Consider the following 16407-nt stretch of genomic DNA (forward strand, 5'->3'; position numbering starts at 1 on the left):
CTGTTTATGTAAAAAAAAAAAAATTACCTTAACAGATGGCAAGACCAAACTGTAGTCATACAAAAGTCTGCTTTGAGCATATACATTTCTACATAGTCCATATCACTGACATAATAACAGTTGAAAAAAAACTGTACTAAAATAATTTTTGATTACTCAAATGCCAGCTTTTGAAAACATAAAAAAATAAAACCTTCAAATCTTACATGATTCAAGATTCCCAGGTCAAGATTCTCCAAGATACATTCAAAGCTAAAAACAGAGTGAAATAAACCAAAACAAACAGCAATCTCTATTTCTTTGAATGTTCCAACACTCTTGTCTTCCTTTCCTACGTCTTCTTGCACTTCAGTAATACAAGCTCTTGTTTGTTTCTGACTAGCAGGAGGACCTGACGAAAGCAAGAAACGCCTACTTAGTTGAAGCACTTATTGGCCTGCCTCCATTCCGCTTTGAAACTCAGTGCCAAACAATGTCCTGCATTCTAAGCTGCAGAACTGGTTTGGTCCTGCCAGGGATTCAGGCACTTGTCTCATGATAGTTAAAACAGATGTGTGTGTTTTTTTTCTTTCCAACCTCCCTTTCAAGTCTAACTGCCACATAAAAATACAATCAGCATACGCTGAAGAATTGACGTACAGAATAGACTAAACATAATTTACTACTCTTTAAAGGACATATTTCACATTGGTGACATAACCTCTGACAATAGCCAGAGATAAAGCATATGAAGATATTCTTCTCAGTTTACACCCATTAAAATTACTAATGTCATAAAAATTGTTCATCTTACATCTCCACTCCCCACCATTAATAGGAAACACAACTGTTGTCATGTCATCTTAATCCTTTAAACAAACATCTCAAACCACTATTATACCTTCTTGAAGCGATGTACACCAGGGTCTCCCAATTTCTAATACCAACAGTGGTTACCACTGAACCAAACATCTTTATGATCAAAATATTTTCAAGTACTACAGTTAAGTGAATTAATTCCAAATAGGGGTGGCACGGTGGTGCAGTGGTAGCGCTGCTGCCTCGCTGTTAAGAGACCTGGGCTCGCCTCCCGGGTCCTCCCTGCGTGGAGTTTGCATGTTCTCCCCGTGTCTGCATGGGTTTCCTCCAGGTGCTCCGGTTTCCTCCCACAGTCTTAAAGACATGCAGGTTAAGTGCATTGGCGATCCTAAATTGTCCCTAGTGTGTATGTGTGTGTGTGTGTGTGTGTGTGTGTGTGTGCCCTGCGGTGGGCTGGCACCCTGCCCAGGGTTTGTTTCTTGCCTTGCGCCCTGTGTTGGCTGGGATTGGCTCTGGCAGATCCTCATGACCCTGCAGTTAGGATATAGCGGGTTGGATAATAGATGGAATTCCAAATAGAAGAAGAAAAAAAATTACTTTCCACTGCTGGAAAATGGATAGCTGTGAAGAAAGAATTCTAATAATTTAAAGTAAGAAGTCAAGTAAAATGACACCTTTTATTGGCTAACTAAAAAAGATTACAATATGCAAGCTTTCGAGGCAACTCAGGCCCCTTGCATATTGTAATCTTTTTTTAGTTGGCCAATAAAAGGTGTCATTTTACTTGACTTCTCACTACATTCATAATGGCTAACATGGTACAACACCCTAATAATTTAAAGCTAACTGGAACCTTTAAGTTACCAGAAATGTTTTTTTTTCTTAATAGCCAGTGTGATGAACAATATTATTTATGAAACAGATTTAATAGAAGAGAATTAATTTTCCTCCCACACATCCCAAGGTGTGCATGTTAAATTTGTAAGGGATTCCAAATTGGCCCAACATGAGTGCAAGTGTAGGTGTATGCGACTGAGCCCTGCAATGTGTTCACATTGCCGACAGAATTGGTTCCTGCAGCACCCCACCCTTCAATTACAATTAAGCAGGTTGACGAAAGTAATATTACATAAGAAATGTACATAGCTGCAAGCAGCAATGACTGACACCTAATATTCCGAGCTTAGTCAAGGCTTCAGGGCACTTCCCACCTATTGAACTAAGAATTTCAGTTAAAAGAGGAACTGGCTTCTTTTTAAGAAAATTACTGAAAAATATGTAGCTTGAAAAAAGGCAAGAAATCTGGTCACCATTATCATTTTACTTCCCTCTTTCCCCATAAGTAAAGATAACAGTAGCAGCATGCAGAGATGGGCTGCTGACCAGACACACACAGAACAACAGGGACATATAATCCGTCCAGCATGCCCCGGGCCGTGATTTGTATACCTTACATGAAGGGTGCTCAAGGGCATTCTAACTGCATACTCAAACAGCCTCAACAGGCTCCTCTGCCTTGTCCTGCCATTACACCAATTCATTAGTCCATCCCATGATCACCTCAAATCTCATTCTTGAGCAAGACTCCAAGGGAAAACTTGTCAATCTTTACAATGCATTTGAAGTATTTAATCAATATGTATTTCACTTTCAAAGACAGATTGTAGATTGACCTGTTTATGTTGCTATGTCTGTTATGTTGGTGGTGGTGTTTACAGCTATTTCAGCAGAATACAACAATGTGACCTATCCCACAAATGAGTGCACCTGCATGGCAATCAGGCATGAGACACGAGACAGAAGCATTAAAAAAAAAGTAACGTCAGAAGGAATACGAGTAATGAAATGCAGTATACAATCAGTATATTAAATTGATAACAATAGCTGTAATTTTGGGGGCATCTCTCTGCTCATCCTAGCCTTTTAAGAGACAAGACTGTTTTAATCTGGGGATGTGTTCCCACTTTCCTTTGATTATTTCCAATGCTGTCTCCAAGGCTTTTCCAAAGAGGCTAAGACCTGTAACTGGAACACACCATCCTGTCCCCCTTTTTTAAAAGTGAGGACCAACACCTTAGTCTGCACTGTCCTCACCTGCCATACAGAAGGGACATGCTGTTCAAAACACTCCCATAACAGCCAGTGCTGTCGGCATTTACAGGTCAAATCTCACTGCCACTTTCAACCTGACCTTTAAATAAAATAAATAATCAAATAATCAGTGCAGCGACCTCACCAACAGAGATGGATCCAACTACAACCTATGCTTCTAGCACTGCTTACTATATCCATCCAACCTTTTTTCCTAATCTGTCTATCCAGGGTAGGGCTGTGGGGAAGATGAAGCCTATCCCAGCAAGCATATGTCACAAGACAAGAACAATCTCTATGGCAAGGTGAATACACACAAACACACTTGGGGCAATTTAACAACAGCAGTTCACTTAACCTGCAAGAAGGTCATATGAGATGGGTCCAGAAGTTCCTCTAAGAGCTCTCTCAATGGTAGCCCCAGTTAACATTAAAGTTTCTCAACTTTTACTCAGAGCAGTCTGGGCAGCATTTCCATGTTGTCAAAGGTTTGCCAAAACTCCATCAAGTTGTACAAATGTTCACCTTCACCAAACTTCAACCACATTGACACCTTTTTTGACCTGCTGGTACCTCAGTGTCAAATATAAAGACCTTTTGTTCTTTGTTATCAGGAAGAACATTTTCACCTTGACAACTTACTTCATAGTGTATGCCAACAGTTCCTAACGTTTCTGCCATATGAGGCGTTAACAGCCCTTTAGCCTTAGCTCCTTCCTTTGAATAACCTACACTATTTAAGGCCTTCAACAAGATCCATGCTATCACTTCATCCCTGTTCTTTCCTAAGATGCCGAAGAAGGAAACACTTTACATTAAGTGTCCATAATTACACTGTAACTACTATGTAATTACCTGTACAACTACAGTGTAACTACAAGTTATTATTCCATACTTACTGTGTAATACAAAGTAATGTTATAATTACTCAGTTGTCATTGTTATTCCCCAGTTTATATAATTACAATGTAACAATTTATCACTGATCCAAAAACAAGTGTACTTACATAGTTACATTGTATCTGTACTTTCAAAATGTAATAAAAACATCAGGGTATGTAATTACAACTATGTAACAGATGTTCCATGGTCTGGCCAAATGTAATGGAGAATTGAAGTGATAACTACATAGGTTTTTGATGATATTTCAAGATATTTTTTAAACTGTGGAATAACAATGACAACTGAGTACTTAACTATAGCGTTACTTTGTATTACACAGTAAGTACTGAATAATAACTCAGTTACACTGTACTTATACAGGTAATTACATAGTAGTTACAGAGTAATTATGAACACTTAATGTAAAGTGCTACCAAAGAAACTTTTCCAGAGGTGGAAGTTGAGCTCATTCTGAGAGAGGTATTTAATAACATGCTCAGCCCACCCTAAACCACCATTTCGACTTCAATATCTGTGCAGAAAGAACACTGTTCCATCTGAACTAAAACACTACAAAGTGGTAAACAGTTGTCAGATCAGTGCCTTTCTTTAATCAAGCATCAAAAACACTTTTGTTTCAAATCAGATGATGCACCAACAAAACTGATCACTGACATTTGGCCTGAGGTACATCAAGTGAGCAACCTTGTTTTCAAACTGTGTTTGTTGTGGATAATCACTACCTAGCACAGTAGTCCAATAACAATTTATCATTTGGATTCAGTTTAAGTAAGCTTCTCCTTCAAGTATATCTGTCATTCAAGATTTTAACAACAAAGTCTCCAAGTCAGACTGTAATTGGTAGATTGTACCCTTTCAAGCACCTAATTCTGTGTCTCCTAAAACAGCTGAATACCTTGCACTGCCTGGGTGTACAAACAATTGTTCTACTGAGCTAACCCTCTCATTCAATGGAACAGTTTAACTATACAGTATCCAACCAGGGCTTGGTGAATACCCCAAACCTACCACTGTCCGAGGCCATTTTCCCATGAGTTCATTCCAAAGTAGGAATGAGATCATATTTGACCACTAAGTTTGGTTCCAGAGCCAATGCCATGAACAAAGGTCTGCCCAGCTACATCCAGTAAGTATTTTTCACCTTCCCACATGATTCTGATGAAGATACTTTCCACACTTAAAGAATCTGTTTTCATTGACAAAATCTGGCATGCAAGGACCTGTCTCAGTCATGTCTGTCACCAAAATGTTGAGATGATCCAATCGATCAGACGCCAATCAGAACTGGACAATTACTAAAAAAAGACTTGATAAGTGATCAGTAAAAATTCCTGCCATGTAAACAAAGAGCAGCAGTGGAGACTTGTTTTATCAGTGAACGAGAGGCGATTGGTATATGAGCCTTTCATGTTAAAGAAAGTGGAGTAATTAACTCCAAAAAAAGTTAATTGAATTCAGGCCTTCATTTTGTCTTTTAAATGGACGCCACTTGATTTTGGACAGTGAGCTTGTTTTAAAATACAGAAGGACGAATTTGAAATTGCCGCTAAGAAAACAATAGGCCCTTTTTTTTTTTTTTTTTTTTTAAGATTTCTACAGTGTTTACTGTTTACAGTGTTTGTGGTGGAGTGGTGGCTCTGAGGCTAGGGATCTGCACTGGCAATCGGAAGGTTGCCGGTTCGAATCCTGTAAATGCCAAAAGGGACTCTACTCTGTTGGGCCCTTGAGCAAGGCCTTCAACCTGCAATTGCTTAGCGCTTTGAGTAGTAAGAAAAGCGCTATATAAATGCAAATAATTATTATTTATTAATACTATTTGTTGCTGTATGTGACACAGCATAAGTTTTGGTAAGAAACTCCTAAAGAATTATGAATGTCTAGTTGATACACTTTTATAAATATAGTAAATATATATTTTAGCAGCAAAACCCTGTAGTGCAATTTAATGGTTTAAAATTATTAAAACCTAAAAGTGCATATATACATTTAAGCAGTGTTTAATTGCCAATATGCATTAATTAGTTGTGTGAAAAAAAATAATATATTTGTTTTTAGAGAAATGGTGAAAACTACCTTTAAAAATACTTGTTTTAGATAGGTACATAACAGAAAAATTTATCAGTATGAAAGCTTGTAATCATGAGAAGCTTTGTAGTTTCTTTTATGATATACATATTATGTATACTTATTTTTGTGTATATTTCATTAGTTAAAGTATGCATTTTAATGGCATTTTATTTTAGTATTTTACGATCACAATTTCATTTTGTTAATAAAAAATGAACATTTAACAACAGTGGTCTATAGTTTACTTATAAAAATACACTTTAATATAGGACACAAGGCTTCTATTGTGCCTGGTAATTAATGCAGAACCTTGGTATAAAAGGTTTTTCAAAGGGTTAAAGAAAATAAATAAATCGGAATCGGAATCAGTCGATCAAGCAACATAAAAATCTGTGATTAGTATCGGCCTAAAAAACAAACCTGATCGGCACATCCCTACCAAAACAGTATTGCAAGTGTCGATCACATTTTGTTTTTTTAGGTGGTTAGTCCATACAGCGTTTTCACCCAGTCACCAAGTGTTTTTGGTGAACACCACTCTCAGGCATCCCAACACAAGTAGGTCCTGTTCCATGCAAGGTTGTCTTATTTTATTAAAACCCACAGGGGTGGTCAAAATTATGGATTGTTCTTTATGTGTCCCCTCCCCTCAGGCCAATTAGCTGTGGGTAACCTTATCAGAAGCACTTATCTACACATAACAGAGCATGAAGCATACCTCTACAAAAAAAAAATAAATACATTTTTGAGATAACCCTATATAATCAGCTGAGACTAAATCTTCATAAATTAAAATATGTAAGTAGTAAGGAGGAGAATGCACATAATATTTTGAAAGCTTTTGAAATGAGAATTCTTTGGAAAAGTCAGGGGAAACTTGGCAACCGTCCTAAAGCAGTCTTAAGCCAACATATTGTATTTCAAGGAAAACAAAAAGTGAATTGCCATTTTGGACAATGGGAACTAGATGTACTGCACAAAATGTTGGAGAACTAACCACTGAGTTTAATATAGTTTGTGCAAGAAATCCTTTAGCGCAGCATAGACTACATTTAAGCATACAAGACAATTTCTGTAGTTCTAACACTGGAAGCAGTACACACTGTTTTGTCAGTTCAGACCAATGCATTATATTCAACATATTCCTACAACCACAAATAGAAAACCACCCCCAACCACCAAACATACACACACTCCCCTTCACGTTGGAGAAAAAGATATGCAACATGAGCAGGCAGCAGGCTAGATGAATAGTAACCCATTTCCTGCTCTTTAATCATTTCCAGAGGCCTTTAGCAAAAACAAAAACTTTCTGGATACAAACTGGTCATGCTACAAATGAAGGCAGTCTCAATACCAGATGTAGGTTATAAGCAATTATCACATTCATATTGTGGATATTTTAGACTATGGTTTAACATTCACAGTCTTTTCGTTCCAATCCTTAACTCTTTGTTTTAAAAATTGTGTCTTTTGTGTAAGTTCCCAAGTATACTACACTACTGGTCACTACACCTCAGTTTTTTCAGTTTTTATAGAAATGCACACAGTTTAATGTCTCAATGTTTCACGAAATCAAGGCATAGAACAAATAAACAATAGCAAATAAAAATATAAGTCAAAGAATCATTAAGTGTACAAAATCTTGTTCAATTTTTTTGATTCATCAAAGTAGCCACCTTTTGCTGATATAACAGCCAAAATATGGCAACCTTCTTGATTCAGAATGCCAGTCACCTTGTCCTGTTCAAGTCACCAACTCAGCCTCCAGCAAAAAAAACCACACACCATCACACTTCTTCCTCTATGTTTGACAAATGGTGTCACATCTTTTTACCAACTCAACGGTGTACAAACACCCTGCACGATGAACCAAAGATTTCAAATTTTGATTCATCGATTCATAAGACTTTCTTCCAGTAGTCTTCAGCTGGTATTTCAATGCCTTATATTGTCCTTTAAGGAATTGCTTTCTTACTGCCACTTGCAATGTCAAACCTTCAGCACAAAGTCTCCTTTTCACAGTACAAACTGAGACTTGCTTTCTTCGACCTGCAATGTTAAGTTGTTGGGCTGTGAGGTGCTTATCACATAAGCTAGTGACCCTCAGAAACTTGTCTTCTGATTGGGCTGTGACTTTGGGTCTGCTAAATCTCTCTTCCTATCAGAGTTTCTTCCAGTTGGCCTTTGGATTGTATAAGACACCACTGTAATCACGGACACTTTTATTTTATTTTTTTGCAATTTATTTAAATGAAAGGCCTACACTACGAACGGTAATAATGGTCTGTTCCATTTCGTTTTTTAATTGCTGTTTTCTTGCTATTATAACTGAAATTCCACAAGTGTGATATTTTCCAAGAAGTACTTCAGAGGTTGTAGTAACACAGTCTGTTCCAGCTCTGCTTTAACTCTTTTAGGGCTAATTTTTTTTTTGTTTCTTTTCTCACTGGAGCAGAGTGTATTCGGCGAAGTACATTCATTGAACGTCGCAACCGGCTATAATCGGTTCCCAGTGCAATTTACTAGCACGCCGGCGCTGATCAGTCAGTGCCGTACATTCATTGAGCAGCCAGCTCATGACCACTGCAGCCTCATGGTCTCTGGGATTGAGCCGCTGCACTAGACTAGTCTGCAAGCATCAGCGTTGACCTCTGTGTGCTTGCGTGCAGCCAGTTCAAGCGCAGTGGGCTTGGTGATTTACTGAATTTAATCCATGGCGTCAGTTGCACCTTGTACATACTGCTCCAGTAGTTTTTTTAATAGATTTTACAGTTCATTGGCAGTGTGTACAATGATCAGTGTTGCAGTAATTGTGATGCTCTTTGCATGAAAAAAAAATACGCATTCCATTAAAATTTCACTTTTTCTTTGTGAAGTGTGATGTTTACTTAAAAAGTGCAGCAAAAAAGTATTTGGTGTCCAGGGGTGCATTAACCCCCAGGTATGTGGCAGTTTAAGGGTTAAAGCACCAAGATGTTGCCGAAACACCCTGCACCTTCTAAGGCTTCTGGCAATGAAAACATGCTTGTATGAATTACATTTCATATAGCGGTAACATCTGTATTTTTCATTCTAGCACTGCAAGAGACATACAGTAGCAGTACAGTACTGCACAGTATATGGGGTTACCTTTATATTCTTTTTTTTTTTAGGTAATGTATTAAGCAGAGTTTGAAATTAAAGTGTTTTGGGGGCATATTTAGGGTTTAAACTACAAAAATAGGCTTCTTTTTTTTTCTTTTTTTTTAAACCACAGCCAAAATTCGCGGTTTTTCACAATTTGCAGGTGCTCTAGGAACGTAACCCCCCGCGAATTTTGGGGGTGTACTATATAATGAAATATTTCTTTTGACAATACTCTGCATTTGTATTTTTGGGCAAAATATATGCTTATATTTGCTAGAAGCTGTTTTTAAGTAGTAGGTTTAATGGTAAGCACAAAACCACAAGAATAGTTGCCAAAAGTACAATACCTTAAAATGTTCAAATTTACACACTTTCCTTACTAAAATTAATTTTCAGTGATTATAAATTTGCCTTTGCAAAGGCAGCATGTGTTCAAGGCTGTTTAATTTCTGGAGTGGAAGCAGTTGAATAGCTTCTACTTGTTGGTAAAAAGTTCAATACAGAATTCAGACAACTGTGCGCTAGACACCACCAGACAGTTGTGAGACATACAGTGCATCCAGAAAGTATTCACAGCGCATCACTTTTTCCACATTTTGTTATGTTACAGCCTTATTCCAAAATGGATTAAATTCATTTTTTTCCTCAGAATTCTACACACAACACCCCATAATGACAACGTGAAAAAAGTTTACTTCAGATTTTTGCAAATTTATTAAAAATAAAAAAATTGAGAAAGCACATGGAACATAAGTATTCACAGCCTTTGTCATGAAGCTCAAAATTGAGCTCGGGTGCATCCTGTTTCCCCTGATCATCCTTGAGATGTTTCTGCAGCTTCATTGGAGCCCACCTGTGGTAAATTCAGTTGACTGGACATGATTTGGAAATTTACACACCTGTCTATACAAGGTCCCACAGTTGACAGTTCATGTCAGAGCACAAACCAAGCATGAAGTCAAAGGAATTGTCTATAGACCTCCGAGACAGGATTGTCTCAACGCACAAATCTGGGGAAGGTTACTGAAAAATTTCTGCTGCTTTCAAGGTCCCAATGAGCATAGTGGCCTCCATCATCCATAAGTGGAAGAAGTTTGAAACCACCAGGACTCTTCCTAGAGCTGGCCGGCCATCTAAACTGAGCGATCGGGGGAGAAGGGCCTTAGTCAGGGAGGTGACCAAGAACCCAATGATCACTCTGTCAGAGCTCCAGAGGTCCTCTGTGGAGAGAGGAGAACCTTCCAGAAGGACAACCATCTCTGCAGTAATCCACCAATCAGCCCTGTATGGTAGAGTGGCCAGACAGAAGCCACTCCTTAGTAAAAAGGCACATGGCAGCCCGCCTGGAGTTTGCCAAAAGGCACCTGAAAGACTCTCAGACCATGAGAAAGAAAATTCTCTGGTCTGATGAGACAAAGATTGAACTCTTTGGTGTGAATGCCAGGCGTCACGTTTGGAGGAAACCAGGCACCACTCATCACCAGGCCAATACCATCCCTACAGTGAAGCATGGTGGCAGCATCATGCTGTGGGGATGTTTTTCAGCAGCAGGGACTGGGAGACTAGTCAGGATAAAGGGAAAGATGACTGCAGCAATGTACAGAGACATCCTGGATGAAAACCTGCTCCAGAACGCTCTTGACCTCAGACTGGGGCGACGGTTCATCTTTCAGCAGGACAACGACCCTAAGTACACAGCCAAGATATCAAAGGAGTGGCTTCAGGACAACTCTGAGAATGTCCTTGAGTGGCCCAGCCAGAGCCCAAACTTGAATCTGATTGAACATCTCTGGAGAGATCTTAAAATGGCTGTGCACCGACGCTTCCCATCCAACCTGATGGAGCTTGAGAGGTGCTACAAAGAGGAATGGGCGAAACTGGCCAAGGATAGGTGTGCCAAGCTTGTGGCATTATATTCAAAAAGACTTGAGGCTGGAATTGCTGCTAAAGGTGCATCGACAAAGTATTGAGCAAAGGCTGTGAATACGTATGTACATGTGATTTCTCAGTTTTTTTATTTTTAATAAATTTGCAAAAACCTCAAATAAACTTTTATCACATTGTCATTATGGGGTGTTGTGTGTAGAATTCTGGGGAAAAAATGAATTTAATCCACTTTGGAATAAGGCTGTAACATAACAAAATGTGGAAAAAGTGATGCGCTGTGAATACTTTCCGGATGCACTGTAAATATGTACTTTGAAATGACAAAATGAATATGTAGTACAGCATGTCTATTTTTTAAGCTGATGAAATGTACAAACCAAAAGGTGTAAGATGAAAGAGAAACTGTTACACAGATAGATATAAAAAAGGAATGCTACATATTTACGTACACATTACAAAACAGGTACTATGTTAAGCATTTAACTTCAACATTACTTTTGTGTTAAAGGAAAGTTTAGTGTTTTTCAAGTCAAAGTTTCTTCTTCACAAACATGGTGTATGTGCATTGGAACAAAATTTTCACAACGCAAAAGTCTGGCATTTTCTTCTTCTTTCGTTTGCTCCCGTTAGCGGTTGCCACAGCGGATCATCTTCTTCCAACACAGCTACACTTTCCCTGTGACCTGATCCCTCTGAAGTTTGGAAATCCTGCAATCTCACTTGTGCCAGGTTTTCACCACACTACAACATTTGTTGCAGAGTGTGCCAAGTTCACATATAGGGTTTTGCTTTATTCAAAATCAGACTGAGAATATGCCTTTTAGCATTATTGAAACAATATTATAATTCAGTTTTATTACAGAAGTTGGAGATGCAAAGTTGCAAGAAAAAGTTTCTAAACCCTTTTGTACCTCTGGTCACGACCGTAATTCATTCAAAAACTCTGGACTCTGATTTGGTCGCGACCCAATAAGATTGTATGTAAATATGATTAATCCGTTCCAGACCATATGAACTGTATGTAAAAAATTTTTTCAAGATTTTTAACCACAAAAATAGTTAATTATACCATCAAATGCACAGTGTAATAGTAAACTAAATGTAAAAACATTGAACAACACTGAGAAAACCTTGAACAACAGAGAAAACTAACATTGTAAGAGTTCGCGCTACACCCTTATGAACTGCTCGCTGTAAACACAGGGTTTTAAGCACAGGGAAAAAATAAAGTTTGAAAAATCCTTAATTTATACAAAAACTAACTCTAAATAACCAAGAAAACTAACCTTGCATGAATCAAGTTCTAGTGGAGAAAATGGGAAACGGAGAATGGGAAATCACTGTCGCGTACGAACCAGAAGGGAAACTGGCTGCCAGTGTTTTTGTTCGCCACCAAGGAGTGTGGTCATGAACAAATGCAAAATTTTGGCAAGATTTTTTGATCGTAACCCGATCTGTACGTGTTCGGAAACGTTCGTGACCAGAGGTTCTACTGTACCTGGATTTCTCCATTAGTTACTTATAACAATGTGGTCCGATTTTTAACAGTTTATAATGGAAGGCAAACAACCTGTGTAAACGAACAATAAACAAATAACTGAAATTCTTGTTAATAACAAATACATTACTTGTCATTTAAACATTCACAATCTGAGTTGGAAATATTTGTGTTCCATTCAATGACATGAGACTGAAATTGCTGGGTGGAGCTGACCTATTTTATATATAAAAAAAAAAAAAGGCACGGAAAGTTTATTTGTTTTCGTGTCAAAAAATAAAATTGTTTATGTAAACTATGAAAAATTAGAAGGCCTCTGAATGTGGACTATATAGTGATATAAAGCTTAAAAAATCATGAAAAGCATTTTTAAAGGAATGGGTGTTCATCAAACCTCAGTGACACAAATTGTCTACAAATAGAAGAAATTTGTTTCTTTGCAACCCTTAAACAAAAACTACAAGTCCCAGACACCCAGTCATAACATCCAGTTACCTTATAAACTCGCAGGTAAGTTCTCCTGCGGATAAGTCAGGACTTGATTTTACCGTATAATTTCTGTTTTTTTATAATGTCGGTCGTATAAGTCGAATGCGGAAAATTCACGCTATTGGTCCAAGGGATTATGATATGCTAACGCCCACCTGAGAGAGTAACCATGGAGCACACGGCCTTTTTTTCTATGTGGGTGCAGCAATGCGCTGTATCAGCGTGTGCTCCTAACCTCTCTCTCTATTGGGCCACGTGACCACACGGTGATACCCGAACTATTCCGAAGCAACATTTGTACTGTATTGTGTTTTTTTGTAACTCACACCTTTGTATCATAAATCTTTATCATAAGAGCATCCCTTATCTATGAAGGAGTGTTCGATCAGAAGAAAATATGAAGCTGGTTTTAAATTAAACGTCGTTGAAGTAGCAAAAGAAATTGGTAACTGTGCTGCTGCAACAAAATTCAATGCGCCTGAGAAACTGGTGTAAGATTGGAGGAGGCAAGAAGATGTTTAAAATAAATAAATAAATAATTTTTGAACGGGAATATAAGTTGGGGTCTGATTTTATGATCGATTTTTTTTATATGTGATTTTATAAGGCATGTACTTCACCCTAGTCCAGCCCTCGCTCTTCATTCAAAATAAAAGCAGGGGGCCAGGCATAAGACAACACAAGCGCATATCTTGAACCCCAGTCAGGCAGGGATAAGCTGAATATGAATGAAGAAAAGTTGTCAAGGGCTGTTTCTTGCCTTGTGAGCAGTTGGCATAAATCAATTATTTCACTATCAAAATTCACAAAACCAAATACTGCCAATACAAAATCTGGCTTTGTAGCATGTGTTGTAGGACATCACCACATGACTAAATTGAAACACAAACTAAAAAACTTTTTTCTGCAAAAGGCAGGATATTTCTGTCAGATTATTTAAAAACATGAACTAAAGTATAATACAGTGGAACATCGGTTCACGAACATCTCGGTACACGTACAAATCGGTTTAAGACCAAAAAGTTCACCAAACTTTTGCCTCGGTTCACGACCACACACTCGGTATACAAACAAGCCAGTTTCCCTGTCGGTATGTACATGTTCAGTCTCTCCCTGTGCATTTCCTGTGCAGCGAGTAAGAGAGAGCGAGCGCGACACACACACACAGACACTCACACACACACACACACAGCGCGAGAGAGACGCGCACACACACAGGCAGCGCGAGAGAGAGACAGACGCGCACACACACAGGCAGCACGAGACAGAGAGCTGGACGCATAAGGTAGAAAGGCAGTTAAAGAATGCACTGGGCTTGATTTTGTTTTCACTTCTGTTTACAGCGATCGGTTCGTAGCGTGCATTGTTGCAATGTTACTTTTCTTGGTGGTTTATTAAATTACGGATTTTTTCAAATGTTCATTTTTTTCCCTGTGCTTAAAACTCATTAAAAAAAAAAAGTGTTTTTAGCTAGCGGTTGGTAGCGCTATAGCGCGAACTATTGCAGTGTTAGTTTTCTCTGCTCAAGGTTTTCTCAGTGTTATTCAATGTTTTTATATTTAGTTTACTATTACACTGTGCATTCTATGGTTTAATTAATTATATTTATGCTTAAAAACTTAAAAAAAAATATATATTTACATACAGTTTGTATGGTCTGGAATGGATTAATTGTACTTACATACAATCCTATGGGGGGAAATTGCTTCGGTTCACAACCAAATCGGTTTACGACCAGAGTTTTGGAACGAATTATGGTCGTGAACCGAGGTTCCACTGTATGGCAAACTGACCACACTTCAACAGAACTGTTATTCAACCTATTGTATAATGATGTGAGGGAGAAAATTCTCAGCATGCAACATAGACATCTCTATACGAGAAAGTGGGATGGTACCACAGATTACATGTTATACACACACACTTTATTAGTGAGCCATATTCTCAGACAAGTACGGCGAATCACAACACTTTTAATGAATGTGCCACTGCACACAAAAGCTTGTTCTCAAATGAAGATTTATTGGGACTGGAAAAGCACAAACTTATTATACTGGAACAGTCCTCCCTATAATATACTCAAATGGTACAAGGAGCATTAAGCTGTATGCTCTCAAGAACAGTGGATGTGACAACAAATGCTCAAGACATCAATACACTTTTCACTGATATTGATTCCAAAATGGAGTAGCTTACAGAAAGAAAGAAGGAATTACACAACATTGGATCTTGCATTGCTCTCAACAGCAAAATTCCCAATTCTTACTTTTTTTGGTCAAACGATATGTTTGTCCCTGCTTCTTCAATAGCTAGTGAGTGAAGGGGCTCTTGACACAGTAGATGGGTCTCGGGTTCATGCAGAGTATGGACATTCTCATTTTCCATAAAAGGAAGTATACATTCTTCACAAATCCAGTCATGACCTTCAGCTAATGGGTCTGTAAGGCATTCAAGAAGGATAAATATACAGCCACTGCTGGAGCAATGTCTGATGTTAACTCAGTCAACAAAAAGATAAGTTTAAATGGTTCTGCAGTGCAATAACTTCATATTGTTTTATAGGGTCATTATTGTCATGTGTACAGAGTACAGTGAAATTCTTACGCGTGCTAATCAACATGTAACATATATTATGTTACAGCAGTGCAAACATTTTACGCTATTATAGTAGTCAGCATATTACCCTTAACATGTGTGGATTTGGATGCATGACTGACAGTGACCTGTCAAACGCTTCATATACTGTAAGTGCTGCATTTCATAAACCCCAGAATTATTTGCAACACACCTTACAATGCTCAAGAATGCAGGATGAGATTCTCGGAGCATAGGATAAATAAAAGCCCTGGCAGAAGATAAGTGGTCTTTAGTGGACTGAGACAGCATGTGGTACTAGTGGGTGATCGGGGGCAAAAAATCTACACTTAGTTGTCAGTTGGTGTCTGCTACGTTATGAGGCATTACAGAGAAAACTGAGGGGTTGTTGGCAGGACTGGCACTCTAGCCACAGAGTAAAAAAAAAAAAAAATTTTATTAGAGTCACATTATTGCTTTTTGTTGCCTTATTAAAAAGCCCTAAGCAATTCTCCTTTGGATAAGCTCTCCTTCTCAGGGGTGGGGTTTGAGAAATTTTGTTTGGTTATAAATTGATCTATTTGTATGGAATGATTACAATAAAAATTAATAAACAGAAAAAGAAAAAAAAAAAAAAAAATCACATTATTCCACTCCTTTCAAACTAGTGTGGGGCTGAGGTGTCACCCATTGCACTGCTGCACTCAGGTCCTAATTTGAGATCCTAAGGTGGCGGTTTGTCGTGTGGTGCATGCGGCAACACACTGTATCAGTGCATGCTCTCATGTCCTTGCTCGCTCGCTCACTTGCTCTCTCGCTCTGTGGTCTTAACAATGGGAAGGTGTTACTTCTCAAAGTACAATCTTTCATTGTTAAACGTATCTGTTCTTAGGCCTTGCATTGGGTGTGTCTCTTTCCACCTTGGGGTTCTTTACAATATTTAAGATTATTCTGTTTTATAATATTAGAAA

The 16407-nt window shown here is 38.2% G+C and overlaps 1 protein-coding gene across 2 annotated transcripts in view; it reads right to left on the reverse strand.

The window, feature by feature from the left end:
- The window catches only part of hif1al (hypoxia inducible factor 1 subunit alpha, like), a 98013-nt gene that overhangs the window by 55273 nt on the left and 26333 nt on the right, over window positions 1-16407 (reverse strand). Inside the window, exon 1 of one of the 2 annotated variants that reach the window (XM_028795935.2) lies at window positions 207-346. The exons of the other annotated variant lie outside the window; for it this stretch is intronic. Coding sequence (XP_028651768.1) covers window positions 207-208 — 2 coding nt within the window. The 5' untranslated portion in view covers window positions 209-346. Of the gene's footprint in view, window positions 1-206; window positions 347-16407 lie in introns of those variants that run through there. 2 annotated transcript variants of the gene reach the window in all.

This window comes from Erpetoichthys calabaricus, chromosome 1 (assembly GCF_900747795.2).
Source record: "Erpetoichthys calabaricus chromosome 1, fErpCal1.3, whole genome shotgun sequence".
Taxonomy (NCBI): Eukaryota; Metazoa; Chordata; class Cladistia; order Polypteriformes; family Polypteridae; genus Erpetoichthys; species Erpetoichthys calabaricus.